This window comes from Pteropus vampyrus, unplaced genomic scaffold (genome assembly GCF_000151845.1).
Source record: "Pteropus vampyrus isolate Shadow unplaced genomic scaffold, Pvam_2.0 Scaffold32, whole genome shotgun sequence".
Taxonomy (NCBI): Eukaryota; Metazoa; Chordata; class Mammalia; order Chiroptera; family Pteropodidae; genus Pteropus; species Pteropus vampyrus.
Window position 1 is genome coordinate 629,935 of NW_011888813.1, and position 18,704 is coordinate 648,638.

General features: G+C 53.3%; 2 protein-coding genes across 3 annotated transcripts in view; both read right to left on the reverse strand.

Moving 5' to 3' along the window:
- Positions 1 to 5,516: 5,516 nt before the first annotated feature.
- NGB (neuroglobin) lies at positions 5,517 to 9,460 on the reverse strand. The gene is given in 4 exon segments (XM_011357064.1): positions 5,517 to 5,651; positions 7,049 to 7,168; positions 7,805 to 7,916; positions 9,372 to 9,460. Coding segments are annotated over 4 exon segments (456 nt in total).
- A 5,747-nt stretch (positions 9,461 to 15,207) lies between these two features.
- The window catches only part of POMT2 (protein O-mannosyltransferase 2), a 37,343-nt gene continuing 33,846 nt past the window's right edge, over positions 15,208 to 18,704 (reverse strand). Inside the window, exons 16-21 of one of the 2 annotated variants that reach the window (XM_011357077.2) lie at positions 18,474 to 18,545; positions 18,107 to 18,166; positions 17,907 to 18,012; positions 16,881 to 17,021; positions 16,586 to 16,700; positions 15,208 to 15,768 (exon numbers count right to left, since the gene is read on the reverse strand). In XM_011357077.2, coding sequence (XP_011355379.1) covers positions 15,663 to 15,768; positions 16,586 to 16,700; positions 16,881 to 17,021; positions 17,907 to 18,012; positions 18,107 to 18,166; positions 18,474 to 18,545 — 600 coding nt within the window. In that variant the 3' untranslated portion in view covers positions 15,208 to 15,662. The remainder of the gene's footprint in view (positions 15,769 to 16,585; positions 16,701 to 16,880; positions 17,022 to 17,906; positions 18,013 to 18,106; positions 18,167 to 18,473; positions 18,546 to 18,704) is intronic. The other variant, XM_011357078.2, reaches the window with a different exon arrangement.

Here is an 18,704-nt window from a genome sequence, read left to right on the forward strand (position 1 = left end):
AGGGAGGCCTGTGCCAGGGAGGCCCAGGATGCCATCTTGATGGACTCTGCCCAGGAGAGCACTGGAGCACCTCACTGAATGCCATGCTGGGCTCTGCAGGGCTGGGGAAGTGGCAGGAGGGGCCTGGGGTCCGGGAAGCTCTGCCTGGAAGCCAAGACTGAGGCGGCTACAGGCCCCTCCAAGGCTGGATCCCTGCCACCCTCCCAAAGCCGCCATCCGGGGGGAAGCTCAGGTCTGTCCCGAGGAACCTCCACGCTTAGAAACTCCAGGTTTCTAAGTCCAGTCTGTAGCAGACAAGGGGGTGGGGGGGCTGGCTAAGGGGAAGGCGGTTTACAGGTTTTCTCAACAGAGGCTGTTTTCTGAACGCTTGACTGTCCCTCAGCCTTGACAACCAGCAACCCAGCATCTCTAGACTCCAATGCTGGGGTTCTCCATCCTAGCTGCAAATGAGTCTCCTGGGAGATTTCCAATAACCCCAATGTCCAGGCCCCATCCCAGGACAAACCAAACTTTCTGGGGCAGAGCCCAGGCCTCCCTGTTTTACAAAAGCTCTCCAAGTGACTAATGTTCAGGGATGATTGAGTGGGTGAGGAAACCGATCCCAGCCTTGTGTCTCTGGAATGGGGGAAGCTGGTTTCAGCACCTCACAGTGTCTCACCTCCGGAAGGGTGTGACCTGCAGCCTGTGAATGGTCACAAGTCCACAGGCTGAGAAAACTCCCTTCACTCTGCCTCCAGAGGCACCAATGTCAGATGGCTGATAGGCAATCAAAGGTTAGGCCCAAACAAGCATTTGCTTTCTGCTTCATAAGGGATTAATACCTAGCACTGGCACAACTTCTGTTGTAATCATCTTATTTTGCAATAAGTACTACTGTGTGGTCTGGACACATGCTGGGCCTCAGCGGTCACTTCTGGCTACCTTGTCACCTTCAGCAAGGGTTTGAAGAATCACCTCTTCCCTCCCCTCCAGAGAGCCCAAAGTGGCTTTTCTATCAGCCTTCCCATTTTGACTGCAATAGATGACAAGTGCAATAAACGAATTTATATAGGGGATGTCGGGTAAGGATAAGTGCTTCGAAGAAAAAATAAAGCAGGTTAAGGGGATGGGGAGAGACTGGAAATGGGGAGGATCCGGGACAAGCTCTGTGGGAAGGAGATGTGAGCATGTAGAGGTTGCACGAAGCAGGGCCCGGCAGATCTGGAGGGCCCAGGGGTCAGTGGAGAGGTCAGAGTGGCTGAAGCAGAATGAGGCGAGGTCTAAGAGGACAGTGGGTCTTCATAGACTACGGTCGGGACACAAGTTGACTCTAGTGATATGGGAATCTACTGGGGGATTCTGAGTAAGGAGTGACATGATCCCTTTAAGTGTCGAAATGATTACTGTGGCCACTATGGGGACAGGTGGAAGCAGAAGCCCCATTGGCACGCTATTAGATGCATTCAGGAGAGACACTATGACAGCTTGGACAAGGACGGGTCAGTGAATGAGGAGAGAGAGAGAGAAATCCAGAACAGGGTGTGAGGATGGGTTAGATGTGGGGCCTGAGAGAGAGCAAGGAAGTAAGGGTGACTCCCAGTTCTTCAGCCTGAACAACTGGGCAAATCTGTTTTTGGAGGCAGAGGATGCTGGAATTGGGGGTGGCGGGGTGGCGTCTGGGGAAAATAGCAAGTTCTATTTTGGTCATGTTACATTTGAGATGCCTCATAGGGATGCTGGGCAGGTGGCTGGATGCCAGAGCCTGGAGCAGGGGAGAGTTAGGGTGGTGATGTAAACTTCAGAGCATCAGCATGTGGGTGGTGGTTAAAGCATGGGACTGGCTGAGATCTCTGTGGGAGCAAGTGGAGGGAAGAGGCTGGGAGGAGACTGAGCAGAGACTGATCAGGAGTAGCAGCAAGGAAGGAAGAAAAGCAGGAGAGCCTGGTGTCCCAAAAGAAAGGGACTCAAAAAGGAAGGAGGGAGCCCCCAGCTCTAACCACACATGACAGTAAACACGGGGCATAGAGGAGCGAATTCAAAGACACCGCAAAGAAACATGGGCCAAATTAGAATGCCGGACGTGCCATTAGACAAACGAGCCGGTTTATCCCACAAATCAAAAGCAGGGGAGAATGGGAGAGGGGCTGGTGGGAAGAGAAAGGTTCAAGAGACACCACCAGATGCAATGGATGGCCCGTGGCTGCTTCTCAAGTTGAACAAAACAGCTGCAGAAAGACATCTTTGAGACATCGGGAGAATTTGAATATAAACTGAGCCTTAGGCGATGTCGAGCAGCTACTGTTCATCTTGGTAGGCGTGTCGATGGCATGGGTTAAGAGGTGAAAAAAGTATCAGCCAGAAGTTCATATGGAAGACTTTACAGGTAAAAGATCAGGAAGTCTGAGATTTGCTGTAAAACTCTCCAGCAAAATAAGAGGGGCAGAGGAGACCTCGAGTTACTCACCATCGATGCTCGGTGAAGGGCACGTGGAGATTCACTAGGCCCCGATTTTTGTGTATGTGAACATTTTTCATAATGAAAAGTTTAAAAATAAAGAAAAGAGTGATCAACTCTTCCGAGCGCTGCCGAGCAGGAAAGCAAGATGAGGACTGAGGTGTGACCCTGAGTCCAGCAGGATGAAGGTTGCTGGTGACCTGGACAGTAGCAGATGAGGGATGGGGATGAAAGCGTGGTTGAAATAGGTTCCCATTTGCTCATAGGAGTGAGAAAGTGAAAATGGCCAGGAAAGACAACTCTTTTGAAGAGTTTTGCTATCAAAGGAAGTAAAGAAACAGGCTGGTAGCTGGACAGAAGAGGGGCATAGAGTGGGTGATTCTTTGTGGGCTGACAGACTGAGGAAGAATACAGACGAGAGGGTCACAAGGCTGAGACCTAGAACAGAGGAGGAAGGAACTGCGCCCCGTACACACACACGCGCGCGTGCGTGCATGTGTGCACAAATGCACACGTGCACAGGCACAGACGAATAAGCAGAAGTTTTTACCTTCTAAAGAGATAAAAACACTCATGCTTAGGATACCTCAAGACACAGGTAGGAGGAGGCTGTCTGGCTTTTCCAAAGTCAGGTCACCCCAGTCACCTGAGTGGGTGTCAAACATTCGAGAGCCATAGGTCAGACATGGCCTCCTGAGTCTGAGCTGTTATCAGATCACACAGCAGAGGAGGCCCTCTCTCATTGGGGACTGTGAGGCTCAAAAAAAAAAAAAAATGCTTTTGGTACCACAGTGGGAAAAGCATTCCTAACATGCTCCAGACTCAATGTCTGCAGTCACACAGCCTGGCAGGCCTGGACATCTGAGCTCACCTGGGAGCTGGGGAGGCTCTGCTGACACCTGCAGTGTTGGTCTTGAATGGAAACACTGAAGGCTCAGGGTGAGGACTGTGGCCCAGGTGCAGTCTTTCCAGAAACAGCGCAGCTCCAGGACCCCACACCTTGGAGGCCAGGAGTATGTGGGGCATTAACCCCAAGGCTGCTCACATGATGACCACTTTTAATGCTGCTCCCTCTCCAGGCCCTGGCTGTCTCTCTACCCTGTCTGCCTGGTCCTCCTGAACACACACACGCACACACATACACTCACACCTGCTGTTGAACTCCAATGTGCACTCCAGGTTTACCCATTTAATGTCCTCGAGAAGCCCACCCTGGGATCGGCACCTTCCCCTCTGAGGAGGCTCTACAAGCTTTCCTCAGAGTCTTTGGTGATTTTTGCTGCTGTCCTGTCACCGGGCCCATTTCTATTCTGTCCTCACCTTGTCCACCAGCAGGTGGGCTACCAGGTCCCTGACTCATGAACTGCTTCAGACTCCGAATTAGTGTGGGCATGTATTGTAACAAACTAACCCCCAAGTGTATGGCACAAACACAATAGAAGTTTATGTCTCTTTCTTGTAAAATTCAAAATGGGTGAATTTCCGCTCTACATCGTGAAGAAATACCTGGGCCCCACCAAGCACTTCTTAGTGGGCTCTCTCCTGCAAGCAGTGATTCAGGGACCCAGGCTCCTTCCATTTTGTGGCTCTGTCACATTCATCATATGGCCCTCAAGGTCACTGTGAGGTCTGCATCAAGCTAGCAGATGACAGAGCACAGAGGAGCATACTTGGGTTTTGGGGGGCCAGATCTAGGAGTGACACACATGCCCACACATTCCATTGGGCAGAACTTGGTCACTTGACCCATCTAATTACAAGGGAGGCTGGGAAATGTAGTCCATCTCTGTGCCCAGAAGGAAGAATAGCTGGATTTGGTGCTCTGACAGGCAGTTTCCACCACAGACTCCTAGCTCCATCTCAGCTACTGGCTTGGCTTCCCCAGGCCTCTCCCTTCTTTTCCACCCACTCTAGCCTTGTCCTCTTGACCCCATCCTCCCACCCTGCCCTAGATCCAACCCTTTGCAAGCTTCATCTGGCACAAGTTGACACCCAAGAAAAGACCAGTCCTGGAAGGTCAGAGAAGCACACAGAACAGGTTTATTCTCCATGAGTTTATACGACCACAGCACGGAGCAAAGGATAAAAGTGCAGACAGCTCGGGGTGAGAGCAGAGGGCCTCTCCCACTGCTTTTTCTTCTATCCACCTGCCTAAGTACAGGCACACACCAGCTATAAAGGATGGGGTGCTGTGGGTCTGCAGTCATTGCAGGCAGAGGCAGAAGGGAAGGTTGGAGAGATGAGACTCAGGCCCTGCTGGAGTGGGTGGTAAGGAAGAATGAAGTCTCTCCGGAATGAAGTCACCCCTCCTTCCTTGGCCTTACGCAGCCCCACCCCAGTCGGCCAACTGGTTCCTACACAGAGATAATAATGGAGCGCCCACCGGAATGCTGAGTGAGGGAAAGGGAGATACTGCAGAAGAAAAACTACTTGGTCAGGTGACATCGGAGTAGGCCCCTGGGACCCCGATGAGCCCTCTCACAGAGCCAGGTCACCTCTCCTTTCCTCAGCGATTCTCGTGATTACCTGCCTGTGATTCCACCGTGAAGGCTCAAGTTGTTCCTCCCCTTTCCTTGTGAAAAGCAAACACCCCTGGGAGAGAAAAGCATTAAAGGCAGGCGAGATGGGAAGGTGCCTGGAGCTCAGCCATCTCCCTGCCCGACTTGGCCCTGGCTCCCCAGAGAAGGGTAGCTGGAACAAGAGCCCATTCTCTTAAAGCCCTAGACTTTGCCAGCCCCATGTCACCTGTGTCACCAAAATGCTGCTCCTCCTCATGGCAGAAGAGGGCATGCCAGAGAGGAAATCAGACAGGCAGGGAGAAGCTACTGGGGATGTGGGAAAATCCAGAAGCCCCTTCCTGAAGGAAAAGCCACCTCCTTCCCCCTGCCTGCACTTAAGTGAGTGGTGGGGGTTGGGGTAGAGGACAGAGACTCAGCCCTGCTCCATCACCTCTCCACTATGGCCAATAGGACAAGGATGCAAGGAGGACTAGGGGAACCTGGGCTGCAACAGACATGGACCAACAGACAGATACAGACAGACAGAAGCCGCCAGGTGGAGGCTGCTGGGCAGGCGCTGCCTCTTACTCGCCATCCCAGCCTCGACTCATGGCCTGCACCACAGCCCCATAGAGCTGGCTCCAGGCAGCCCGCACGGCTGGTGTGAAGACAGGGCCCAGGCACTTCTCCAGCATGTAGAGCAGAGACTCACCCACTGCCTGCAGAGGCAAGGGGCAACTGTCATTCCCGAAGGCGGGAAGGCATCACTCCATTCCACTGGTGAGAAAACTGAGGCCTGCGCCTGGTAAGGGCTCCTGGGCCTTTCTTCTCTGCTGCGCAGGGTCCATGCTTCCTGAGCAGGATTCTGCCCAATCCCTGGCTACCACATTATGCCCACCTTTCCCCTTAAATCTGAGGCTTTATAATGAACACTTACTTCGCTCCACTGCCAGCCTTGCAACTACCCCATGCGTGAGGCTGAGGCATTGCCTGGGACCCCCGGCTCAGATCAAGCAAAGTCATTGCCCTCAGGCCTCAGTTTCCTTCTCTGCAAGGTAGCATTCATGGTGTTAAGAGCCCAGGCTTTACAAACACATGAACCTGAGCTCACTTTTTGACTCCACTATTTATGAACTGTGTGACTTTGAGCAACTCTGAACCTCAGTTGCTTCATCAGTAAAACAGAGGAAAAAAAGTTCCAATTCATTCAGTTGTTGAAGGATTGAGAATACCTATAATAAGCTCTTAGCACAGCATCTGTACACAGTAAGCCTTCAACAATAATAATTGCTCTCATTCGTTAGTAGTCGTAATAAAATAAGGTTTATTTATTCCACAAATATTTACTGAATATCCACCGAAGACCAGGCACTGTGCTAATCCTGGGGACAGAGACAAACTCGGTCCCTTCCTCAAGGTGCTTATCAAGGTGACTAGACTATGTGGTAGACTGTCACGTCAGAGGCCCCCCATGAACCTCGCCTTGAGTAGGGGCCCTCCACCTTGACCCTCGGCTCACCCATCTGACTGGCTTTGGCCAATGGGACATTAGCAAGAGTGATGCAAGCAGAGTCTGGAAGAGTGCTTGGACACCCGGCTTGTCCTCTTGGAACACTCCCTCTTAAACTCAGCTGCTCCTCCGTGCGGAAGCTTGGCTAGACTACGAAAGGATGAGGCCACAGGGAGAGAGACCCCAAGGATGACAGGCTATCCTGGATATTTCAGCCCCAGACAAGCTTCCAGCTGAAGGACCTGCATGAGTGGCTCTAGCCACAGCATGTGGAACCAAAGAACCACGCCTCTGAACCAAAAGAAATCAGAAATTGTTGTTTGTTTGGGATAGTCTTCTACACAGCAATAGAAAATGAGCAGACCCCCTAATCCCAAAGGCTCCTTTACTTTCTATGATTCTAAAAGCAGCCATACTAGAGAAGAAAAACTGGAGGCTCAGAGAGGTCAGGGCAGTACTAAGGTCACACAGCAGGTAAGTACCAGAGGCAGGCCCCAGCCCAGGTCATTTGAGGGTATAGGAGTGGGGAAGATAGGGGAGGACAGAGAGACAGAGTAGTGGCCTCAGGTCAGGAACTCTGGAGAAAGGAAGGGCCTCTTTACCTACCGAAAAGAAGCAGAGCTTGACACCCACTGCACGATGCTTCCTGCCCAGGCCAGCAAGGTACTCCTCCAGTGAGGACAGGTCCTCTACATTGGTCACAGCAGCGTCAATCACAAGTATCACCTGCCAAAGCCAAGGCAGCACTGAAACAGAGAGGCCAGAGAAACCCCCCTGCTCACAACCAGAGTCCAGAACCTGGGGATCCCAACCAGAGGTGAGAGAAGTTACCAGGACCCTCAGTTTTCGAGGATCAGAAATGGAAGACAACCCATGTCTGTGTGTAGTAGGCGCTCAGCATGTGGTGGCCAAGCTACTAATATTATACCATGAACGAAGCCCCTCCCTTCTGAGGGTCTCAAAGCCCTAACCATGCCTGCAGGACAGTGCTATCTGCGTGAGGTCCTGTGAGAGTCGAGAGCCTCTAAGAAAACCCCAGCCGGGTTTTCATAGGCCTATAGCACCAAGTATGTCAATGCCAACATCACCTACAGGAGCCAGGGGGACAAGGCAGAGGACAATGACAGCTGGGACCATCTGGCTGAGCACAGGGTCGGGGAGAAGGCTGATTCGGGTGCCTCAGACTGGGCCCAGCTCAGTGCACAGGGAAAGGAGCAGATGCCCCTGACATGAGGAAGCAGAAGGAGGAGAGTAAGACCAGGCCTGGGGCAGAAAACAGAAATAATTTGTCCAATCCCAAGTCCCTCATCCTCCCCAGAACGGCTTCTGCTAGATCCCAGGGCCACTCCGCCTTACCCTCACCTTCCTGATGTGGTCCAGGAACTCGGGGGAGGAGAGGCAGTCCTCGTGGCTGGAGAACTGGCGGCATTTGTACTAGAAGAGGGGCAGCAGGTCAGGCTCCAGGTCAAACAGCCTGTAGGGGGAGGCCCAGGTGTCAGCCCTGGGTGTCAACCCCTGCAGGCCCTGGCTGCCTGAAGTGGGAGTGGCGGTGGGCCAGGGTCCCCGCCTAACTGTAGCACAGCCTCCAACCTGCACTGGCCCCTTCACCAGCATTGCCAGTCTCTTCTTCCTAGAAAAAGCATGTGTCCCCAGGCCACTCATAGGACCTGGCATGTAGCAGCCCCTCCACAAAGAGATGAAGGGTGCTGGGACAAGAAGGGATCCTCAGACAGGAAGTCTGGAATTACACTGCGGGGAGAGGAAAGCCCTTGTCTCTTCCCGCTCTCCCCTCTCCTCCCCCTTCCCATTCTTAGGTCGGAATCTCCCAGTCTCATCACTTCTGAGGAGACAAAGTGATGATAATAATAGTGTTAAGAACTCCTTACACTTACTGAGAACTGAGTTCTTTACACATGGTTAACTTGTGTATTCCTCCCAATCTTAAGCAGTGGGTACAACTGTTACCCCAGTTTTATAGAGGAAACAAGCCCAAAGAGGTCGAGTAACTTGCGAAGGTCACATGGCTTGGGGGTAGTGGAACCACAGAGGGTGCCCCAGAAAACAGTGGGCTTGGAGAATGCCTGGAGGCACAAGCAGAAGCTCTCAGACATCTGGGAGGGCTCATCAGGGTTTCGAGTAACTCTGTGAATTTATTTCCCTTTTGTTGGTGGGGAGGTTTGGCAAAGCTACCTCAGAAGTTCTGGGCTGCCTTAGGGAGAGGAGGATCCTGGAAAACCGTCTTGATAGGGTGCCTGGCCTCGGTGGTGGTGGGAGAGGGATTATCCAGAGCCCCTCAAGTTGAGGTTGAAGACTGGTCTCCTCCTCCCCCTTAGGGGCTGTGCATCCCCTACCCCTTCTCCGTGGTGACACTGGCCATCTGTCATCCCTTCCCTGGCAGTTCTCTGTCCTAGCCTGGTCCTTTCCTCGGAAAGATTTATCCTTTGATTAATTGCTGGAAGTGCACTCTCCTGGGGCCCGATCCTGTGCCCCGCCAGCCAGGTGCCCAGCACACCCTCCCTGCGTGGGCCCTGGGGACACCCCAGTCTCCCCTTACTGGAAGCCGTGGGGACCCCTGAAGTCACCATCCAAGGAAAGAGCAATCAGGAGGAGGCGCAGCGCGGGAACTGGCGTCTCCGGGCCCGAGCGTAAGGAGGTCCCGGTGAGGACCGCCGCTGGCTCTCAGCGAGCCGCGTTGGGAGCGAGTGTGCAGCGCTGGATGCAAGACGCGCCCCCGTCGGCCGAGTGAAGAGCAGAAGGGGCTGCACCACCCGTCGCTGCGCGCGGCTCCTCTGGCGCGCATCTGGAGGCGCCCCAGCGCCAAGGCAGCGGGCCGGTTCTCCCTGCTCTGGCGCCGGGCCAGCCACCTGGAACCCATTCCTGGCGAGGACCCCGCAGGCCCGCACCCCCGGGGCGCTCCGGCCACCCTCACCTGGAGAACAGGACTGTGCCATGCTCCAGCGGCTTGCGGCTCACCGCCCGTCAGCTCTGCCAGATCAGCTCGGGTTCCGGGCGCTCCATACTCGCTCAGGGACACGGGGAGCAAGGCTGGGACCCTCTGGATGCTGGCACCGTCACTGCACGTGCCGCTCCATCTCTCGGGCGACGCGAACCACTTGGCACCCCCTGTGGCTCCTGCACCTCGGCTGGGCGGGATCCAGTCACCTCTACTTCCCTGCCCTGGGTAGGTGTGCCCCAGCCCTGCTGGCCCCTATCTGACGCTTCTAGGGACCCTGCTCCGGCCGCTGCGCCTCGCGGCTCCGAGAGCGCCCCACCCCGCACCGCGGGACCCGGGCGCTTTAAAGCAACCACGGCCCCCGCCCCACTCCGTCCATCAAGGCGTGCACATCTCTAGGCAACCAGCTCTGGCCTGAGACGACCTGGTGGCATGGGAAATGCCCGAGCTTCAGAGCTTAACAGAAATCGTTGAGCCTCTCTGGGCCTGTTTCTCACCTGGAAACGGGCGGTACCATATGACCACCTACTAGTTAGGGCACCGTGTTGAATTTAATTACCTTGGGTAGGCTCTATATAAGCCACCTCTCCACAAGACTCACTCAGATATTGCTTGGAAATGGTTGCGTTTGCCACCCTTGTGGACCTTGTGGACCTTGTGCCACAGAGTCCTTTTCCTTCTTTCCTAAGGTCAGACCTGGGGATGCCACGTCACCTACCTGTGCGACCAGGCTGAGGCTGGGTGCGCCCTCTGCCCTAGTTCTCTGTCTGACTGAGGCACCCCCACACCAGGGCTCTCAGCCTTAGGGGCAGGGCCAAGGCTGCAGCCATTTCCAACTAGGCCTGTGGTTCCCTGGGACTCCATCTTTAGAGATCTGTAGGCTCCACTCCTAACCCCAGCTCTGCTTGGCCAAGGTAGGGTCTTCCATTCTTCCGGGCAGCAGCTGTGAACTCTGCACTACCTGGACATTGAGGGAGTTAAGCTCGAACATTCTATCCCATGATTTTTAAGACTTTTTAAAAAGTTTAAATAGAAGTCGTATTTTACTAAATATGTAAGTTCAGGCACAGAATCTCACGCTTGCCATTCAGGGTGTGAAGTTAGTTGCCTGTCAATTAGACCTAAACTTTTCTCTTTCAAGGATGAAAGTTCCTCAAGCCCCAGCCCAGTTCCCATGGCCCAGGGCTGGGAAAGCAAGCTCATTTCTCACCCTCGTTTGTCATTATTTGTGAGTGTCTGAGCCTGTCTCCTCCCAGTCTGTACCCTCCTCTCCTTCAGTTTCCTCAGCTGTACTTGATGTACAGCTGGGCTGGGTATGGAGGTCTCTGGGGGCCTCTCAGTCCACCTCCTTTGTTTTCACGGATACAAGGTAAGTAGGTGTTCTGGGGCCATCGGTTACGAACAGGCTGCGGCTCCATGGCGAGCCCTGTACTGGGTATGGAATGTTGAGTCCTTCCTTGCCTTCTAGAACTTCTCCTTCTGGCCCTGAATCAGGACTAAGGACCTCAGCAGAACTCCTCTTTCGTGTTCCCAACCAAGCCCAATGAAACCATCTAGCAGCTCTCCCTCTTCCAAGGACCCAGAAGTTTGAGTACCCCCTAGTCCTCTCTGGCCCATCTCCCCACACAGCTCTGGGGCCTCTGGGATGGAGCAGGAGAGCAAGGCTGTAAGGCGGCCTGGCCTGTGTCCAGAAGAGTCCAAGAGGGCCTCGCTAAAAGCACAAAGGGACTGAGGGCTGAAGGAAGAAGAAAGCCAAGGGTATTCAGGGACTTGACTTCCAGCTCGGTATCCCGTGGCCCTGCAGCCAGGTGCAGCAGGTCACAGGGGAAGGTAACGTCTCCAGAGACCTTTTCCCTCTTTCAGTGTACAGACGTCCGGCGCTCCGTGCAGGCCACCTGGCTCATCAGAAGCTTTCCACTCCACCCCGTTTGCGCTCCCTGGCAACTGTCTACACTCGGGACCCTTCTTGCCTCCTTTCTCCTTTGGATGGGGTCTGGGGTCTGATAACTTAATGGGAGGTAATAGCCTTAGCTTTTCTAGGCTTTCTAGAGCCAGGAGGAGGCAGGAGAGGGCTATGCACGCTAATCTCTTCTCTCCTTGGAGAAAAGGCCTGAGAATCCAGCTGCACCTAAGCAGTCAGGGTGTTGTATTCCAACCAGATTAGGGTCTGAATCCACATTTGAGAAGCTGAAGAAAAGTCACAGGAGCTCCCTTCCCTGCCTGGCATCTGTCCATTAACTTGGGCAGGAGGTTCTAATCAAGGAAGTTCAAATACTATTCTAGAAACAGTGCCGTCATTGGGGTCAATTTATCCTAAACAACAATAAAGTGCTAGCATTTACTGAGCATTCATGTCCAGACCCTGTGCAAGGCACTTTGCATCATTAACTCTTTTCATCTTGATAACTCTATGAAGCAGGTACTATTATACCCTCGTTTTACCATTGAGGGAACAGAGGCAAAGAGGTTGAGTAACTAGCCCAAGGTCACATAGTTAATAAGCGGTGGGGCCAAGATTTGACCTCAGGTCTCACTCTAGCCCATCCTTAGGCCTTCATGCTCCACTGCCTCATGTTAATGCACTGTGGCCAAGAGCTGTGTCCATAGTTCAGACCAAGCCAAAGTCACTGGGTCTGGCTAAGTCAATGGCGTACTAGAACTGGCTCTTAGATGACTTGTGAGACCCCACTGTGGGCATATTTCCAACTCATTCAGTGACATCAGGTTGGTAGCCTGAAATAGGCCATGGTAGGAGTATTTGCACCAAGGAAATTGGCAAATGCTACAAGTTGGGGCTTTCTTCCTCCCAGAAAACCATTGGTCTGGGTGCAGCAAGAAACACCGGGCCTGAGATGAGCTGTCGGTGTGTTGGACTGAAAGTACAAAGGGAGAGGCTGAACCTGGACACCTCTGAGCTGAGCCCAGGTCTCCTCTCCCGGGGATCCGGGGCTGCCAGGTTGTTCCGGTAAGGTACTTCTAGTCACAGACCCAGGCTGGAGAAGCAGGAAAAGCCCAACTTGGTGCCTAATCCTGGCCCCACTATTCACCGGGCCTTTATGAGGACTGAGTGTCACAGAAGTGTGAGGATTTGGTAAACTAAACTGTGCCAGTCAAGAAGTGTTTGGTCCTTTTCTAATGTGCCTATCCTCAGCATTTTCCATCTCCTAAAGATCTGCGTGACCCACCTGCCTCTCCCACCCCCAGCTACTCTTGGTGCTAAGAGGGAAGCAGGGAGTCGGGCAGCCCAGAAGACCCCCAATTTCACAGTGCAGTGCTGCTCCTCTCCTCGCCCACCTACTGTCCAACATGAGTCAGCTCTGACCTACTTCGGACCCCTGACAGCACTCCTGATAACAGGAGACCCCTGCCAAGATGGGGGCCTCTGGTAAAGCAGGATGGAAGCTGCTAGAATGCTGGGCCCCTCAGCTGTCTCAGAAGAGGACAACTGTTTCTCTCTCACTCCTTTCTATACTTGTGTGAACAGGTTAAAAGAGAAAAACTAAGGTCTAGTTTCCTACTTATTTTGGAATAAGTTTAAATAAATCAAAATAACACAACATTACTCAAGTAACCTTGTACATGGGAGGGCCCAAATGCCCCCTGGAGTAAGGTCAGGCTCACCTGCCCAGCCCAGGGCCTCTTCTGGAATCAGAATGGCCTCAGACTCCAGACACAACAGAATGGTTCTTGCACTTAAAACATTCTTCATCTCTTTCTGGGAGCTAGAGGGCAAGTCAGATTCAATTAAATACAACAAGAACAACGTGGCGTTCAAATAAGAGCTATTTATTATAAAAGTAAACAGTGTCTGATTATCTGTGGAAACTTTTTAAATATAAAATGTGGCTCAAGAAGCTGACTGGAGGTTGGGCTGATTAACGCATGTCTTCCTCCTCCACCAGCAAGTCTGCGGGGCATGTCACATTTCTGCCAATTCCCAGAGGCTGGGGCTCATATTCAAAGCACCACCCTGACAGCCCATCTGCCCAGCATCTTCCAGCAACCGAACCTGAGCACGTGAAGCTACATCAACCCATGTAGCCTTGTCCCCAGAGAAGTATCTGCCCGTCTGGGCAAGAAGGGAGAAAAGGAGTGGGCAGACAATTCTCCTTCTCTCATCCTCAGAAAGCAATGGAAGAGACAGAGAAAACTTTTGTCCCCTATGTGGCCAAATTAACAGGGAGATGGGCAGGAAGTTGCCTGAGACTTCTCCTTCCTCACCCTCACTCAGAGTAGCTACCCTTCTGTCTCCTTCAGCACTCCTCCCTTCCAAAGAGTTCCTATTAGGAAGCACAAGGCACAAGGGAACGTCAGCTACCTCCCAGCTGTCATGGGGGGGGGGGGGCACTGTTCTTTGCTAAGAGCCAAGCGCAGAGTCCTGCATCCTACTTCCAGGAAAGCCCACCCAGATGGCTGCCCCCATACAACTCAGAAGAAACCGATGCTGTCTGTAGGGAGGAGGGGAGGGCAATGGTGGGGTGACAGGGGTGAACAGAGGTTCTCCATCCCTGCTCTCCTTCCTTTCTAGAAATGCAATTAAGCAAGCAGCCCAGACTCAGCACACAGGCAGTGCTTCCTGCTGGAGGAAGTCAAAAGGACTATAGCCCTGGGAGCAGGAGGTCATCAGGCCCAGATCTAATTAATAAACCTTCCTTGCTTTTGATGTTGCTGTATTTCCTCTATTAACATTAGTGAAAGTTGGTCTGAATGTCTAAGCATGGCCAGAAGCTTCCCTCCCCACCACCCAGTAGGTATCACAGCCTGTCCCTGGTACCAATTTCTAGTCTCCGTGGCAACCGCCTCCTGAAGATGCTCTAAAGAGCTCTGACCCTGTCAGAGTTGGTGGGGGCTACAGAGGAGGGAAGATGGAGTGTGGCACAGATTTATCATTAATCTTGAAGCATCACAGCCCTCTGAGACAAAATAAGTGTTCTGTCATGCACTGGGAGGAGGGAGGAGGCTGAAGGGCTGGCCTTGGGTTGGTTAGGTTGCGACCCAAGGGTTTTTTTAATCCCTTTCATTTGGGGAGGAAGTGAAAGGAACAGCTCTGAGCTTCTTGTCTGGGCTTCAAAATGATACAGAGTAGAAGCTTTAAGGCATTTCTAGGCGCTCTGGGTCTTTGGGGAAAAAGAGATTGGTGAAACAATGACACAGAGGAAGGGAAATGAAATGGAGCAGGGGAAGACTAGAGAAGTAAAAACAGGGAAGACTTAATGAGTGACAGGAACATGAGCCGACCCTGGGACCCCAGACCAGCACCACGCAAACCCCTGTTCTGCTGCACGTCTTTCTCGGCAGCTAAGCAAGGGGCCTAAAGGCTCTCCCAGCTCGCAGGAGAATGTGTCTGTCCTGTCCTCACAGCCAGGCTGGATGCAGAGGGAAAGGGATGGGCAGCAAGAAACTGCCTCTGGCGCCCAGGGCCTGGGAAGACAGAGCAGCCAAGGATAGGATGCCATTCCCCCCACCAATCTTATCATGTGACATTCTCAGAGAGCAAGGAACTAAGGGCCAAGGAGGGCCAACCAAGGGCTTTTAAGTCCTCAGCTGCCTTGCTATGGAGCCCAATCCTCTGTGCACACCGCAGAGAGGAAGTCCAGCCACCTGGGCCACACAGGAGACTTCTCAACAGCAGCCACTTGGGAAAGCAGCTGGGAGGCCAGCCCTCCAGCTCAGGGGTACTCAGCTGCAGCTGTTTGTAAGGAGGGCAGCACAGCTGCCAGTCCTATTTGCTCTGCCCTGGGTGATGTCCCAAGGTTGGGTCAGTGCTCTCAGCCTCTTGGAGGTCAGATAATTACTGCTGGGTCTTATTTACAAACCAAATCCAGTGTGGGGGGGGGGAAAAAAAAAACTCAGAAAATACTACTGTAGCCCTGGACTATTTCTTAGAGTTTATGACACTCAGCTATCCACAGTTACTATCTATATTCCACAGGCATGTGGACAAATACACTCTCACACTCTCACACTCCCACTCACTCTTGCACACTCATCCTTCCTTATGCTGCACACTTGGGGAAACAGGCCTGGGAGATGCTGTCCTCTGGGGCCGAGCCATCCCCAGCGGTGGAATCTCCGCAGACAGAGCCGTGGCTCTCTCCAGTGTTGTGTAATTCCAGGAATGCGCCCAGAGCTTGGTCCTGGCAGGCAACAGAATTCCTCAGGCTCCTTGGGGAGCTTCATCCACAGCTGGGAGGGTCCAGGGACTGGCTCCACAGCTGGCTGTCCCCAGGAAATTCCTGGACTGAGACTGGAGTCCTTGCAACGGCTTCAAAAGTCCCATGATTCCAGCCATCTCAGTCCTGCCATTGGACTTCGGGGGTCCTGGGCGAGGGGACCAACCATCCCATAAGCAAGAGGGTGGAAGAGGTAGAAGCTGTGAGAGAGAATCCAGAGGGAGACAGTGGGCATCCCGGTGCCTCAGTGGAGACGAGCAGCAAGGCAGACTCTGAAATTCAGCTCCTCCTGCTGGAGCTCGTCAGATCTTCTCTACCTACAAGACCCACTCCCTTTCATAGCCACGTCTGCCTGAGTGCACCACCGGCACACTGTAGCCTGAGAGCTTAGTAGATGCTGATTTAATGACAATAAAGGAAAGGGTTCTTCCCCAGAGGCCCAGGAGAGAGACTAGTCCAGGGGTCTGGCCCAAAGTATTTGTTAAATGGTGACACAGGTCGCCATTCCCTGCTCACATTTTTATGTTGCCCCCTGGCCCCTAAAAGCCAGTGACTCTCAACAAGGGATCTGTGAGATTGGCAAGGTGGAGCGAGCAGGGTGGCTTTCCAAACAACACCCTCTTTCCAACTATTCTGAGGCACACCACACACCCCATGCCTCTCAACCCACCCTCTCTCTTACCCCGTGGAGCACTATTCCAGGAGGGAGCCACTGTGCCTAAAGAGAGGTGCCCTCCAAGTGTGCCACTGGCACAAAAGCTGGGAACCACTGGCCAAGGAAAGAATACAGAGTTTCATGTTTCTCCTATTTGGCTGCACAGTAGGGTCACTTGAGGAGCTTTGAAAGCTGTGGTTGACAGGGTCCAAACTGGGCTCGACTTTATCAGAACCTCTGGAAATAGGACCCAGGCACCTGTATGCCTTGGAAGCACCCCAGGGAATTAAAAAATGCATCCAGGGCTGAGGCATCAGGGTTGGGGCCAGGGAGCAGCAATGCAAGGTGCAGGGGATGCTCACCTGTAGGCAGTTCCCAGGACCAGGCTCAGGACTCCCAGCACATGGATGCTACTGGCCAGAGAAAAAGAAGCCAGGCTCCAAGCACAGAGCCGGAGGAGAGTATCCCACAGAACACCTAGCGGAGAAAAGGGAAACTTAGCATAGCCCGTCAAAGGATGACTTCCACAGATGCAACAGAAAGGGGCTGCCCAGGTCAGTGCAGCAGAGACTCAGTGTCAGCAATGCTGCTCAATGGTGGCCTCTTCCCCTCCCCGTCCTCCACCCTTATCACCAAGACCAGGTGGGCAGTGCTGACCTGTCAACATGCTGGAGAAGAGCATGGCTGGGAAGTAGTGGTGGAAGTAGAGGACCCGGCCCATCAGGAAGAAGGGGAAGTAATGGAGCACCCAGCCAAGCAACAGCTGACCACCTCCTCGCAGCAGGACCTCGGACAGCCCTGGACCCAAGGAGCACAGCCCTAGTCAGCAGACAGGGAGGGGCAGGGGTCCCACACTCTAGTACAGCTCTGCCGCTTCCTTGCTATGTGACTTAAATAAGCCACATCACCTCATTGGCCCTTCCTTCCCTCATCTGGACCAAGCCAAACAGCCCTCTGGCAGCTGGCAGAAGAGAGGAGCAACTGGTTCTCAAAAAGCCTGCTCACGACCCAGCCTGGTGAGGCCACAGCACCCACGGCAGAGGCACCAAACACCAGCAGGAGGCAGCACGGCTTCCCCACTACTTCCATCTCCCACATCTTTGCTGCCATACAGATCTTTGCAATGGCAGACAGGGCAGGGGTAAGGTCAGAGACAAGGATGCAGGTGGGAGAGAAGAGCTATGGCTATTCACGGTGCTATGAGTCAGGTAGCTGCAGAGGAAAAAAGAGCCTGTGTGAAAGCCTCAGACACTGTGCTCCATGGCCTGGCAGCTGAAGTTACCAGAAGCAGCACTAGGATGAGATCCCAGAGATCATGCCCTGGGGGCTCTTCTCTACCCCACTAGGGGACAGGGCCATGAAACAAGAGGGAGCAGAAGAGAAAAGATGGGCAGCTCTGTATAGAACACAGAAGTTAAAAGTGAAGACTGAACTCAGACTGCTTGGGTTTGAACCTCAGCTCTAGTACATGTCTTGGAACAAGTTTCTTAACCTCTTGTGCCTTGGTTTCCTAATCCACAGAACAGAGATAGCAATCCCTACCATATAGGATCGTTGGGAGGATGTAGCACCAGGCATTTGTTGACTGTGAGCTTTAAAAAGCAAACGAGAAGGGAAAGAGTGGCCCATCACTAGGCAGGCCTTCCCTTGATTGCAAGGGAGGGAGAGGCCAAGGAACCTGACCTTCAACCTCCGCAGGCAGATGGGCCCCTCTCTGCACAGCCACAGCAATGATGCTCCCTGACAGGAGGTAGAGGGCGATGCTCAAGAGATTCAGCCACCAAACCACCTGCATGGAAATGAGATCAGGAAGGTGAGAGGAAAGCCGCAGCTCTCCACAGGCCCGGCCTGAGGGTCCGAGCCGGGCACATGTGGGCACTCACCGGGTTGCCGAGCAGATACACTCGGAAGTCTGTATCGTTGATCCCTGAGAAGCGCAGGCCCTGTGGAGCAGAGGACACACTGCTGATCCAGGGCCCAGTTCATCCCAGCTGCATGCGTTCCAGGGGGAGAAAGATCGGTCACCGTTCACAGACGGGAGCCTGTAGAGAAGGCTCAGAGGGTGCACATTCTACACGAACTCTCTGGGAAGGCTGGGTTAGAATCAGGGCAGAAAACAGAGCCCCATCTCTGGCCACCCTATGCCAGGCAAGACTTCACCCTGTCAACCCAGCACATCTCCCTTGCCCAGTCTCAAAGGTCTCTTTCTCAGGTCCTTTTCCCAGGAGAAGCTCTAGCCTTGGGCCCTACCTGATAGTTGATAGGCCAGTGCCAGGGTTTGGATGTGAATTCATTGTCGTTGGGTTTGAGGCCATTGTTACCCTACAGGAAAGTGGCAAAGAAAAGCTAGTCAAGGCAGATGGAGAGGGCTGACAGAAATGTGAGGCACTGGTATCTCTGATACATGGCCAAGTGTCAAGAGAAACCCCCTCCCCCACCTTCGCTTGCAGGGAAGAACAAAGCGCTCATTCTCAGTCACTG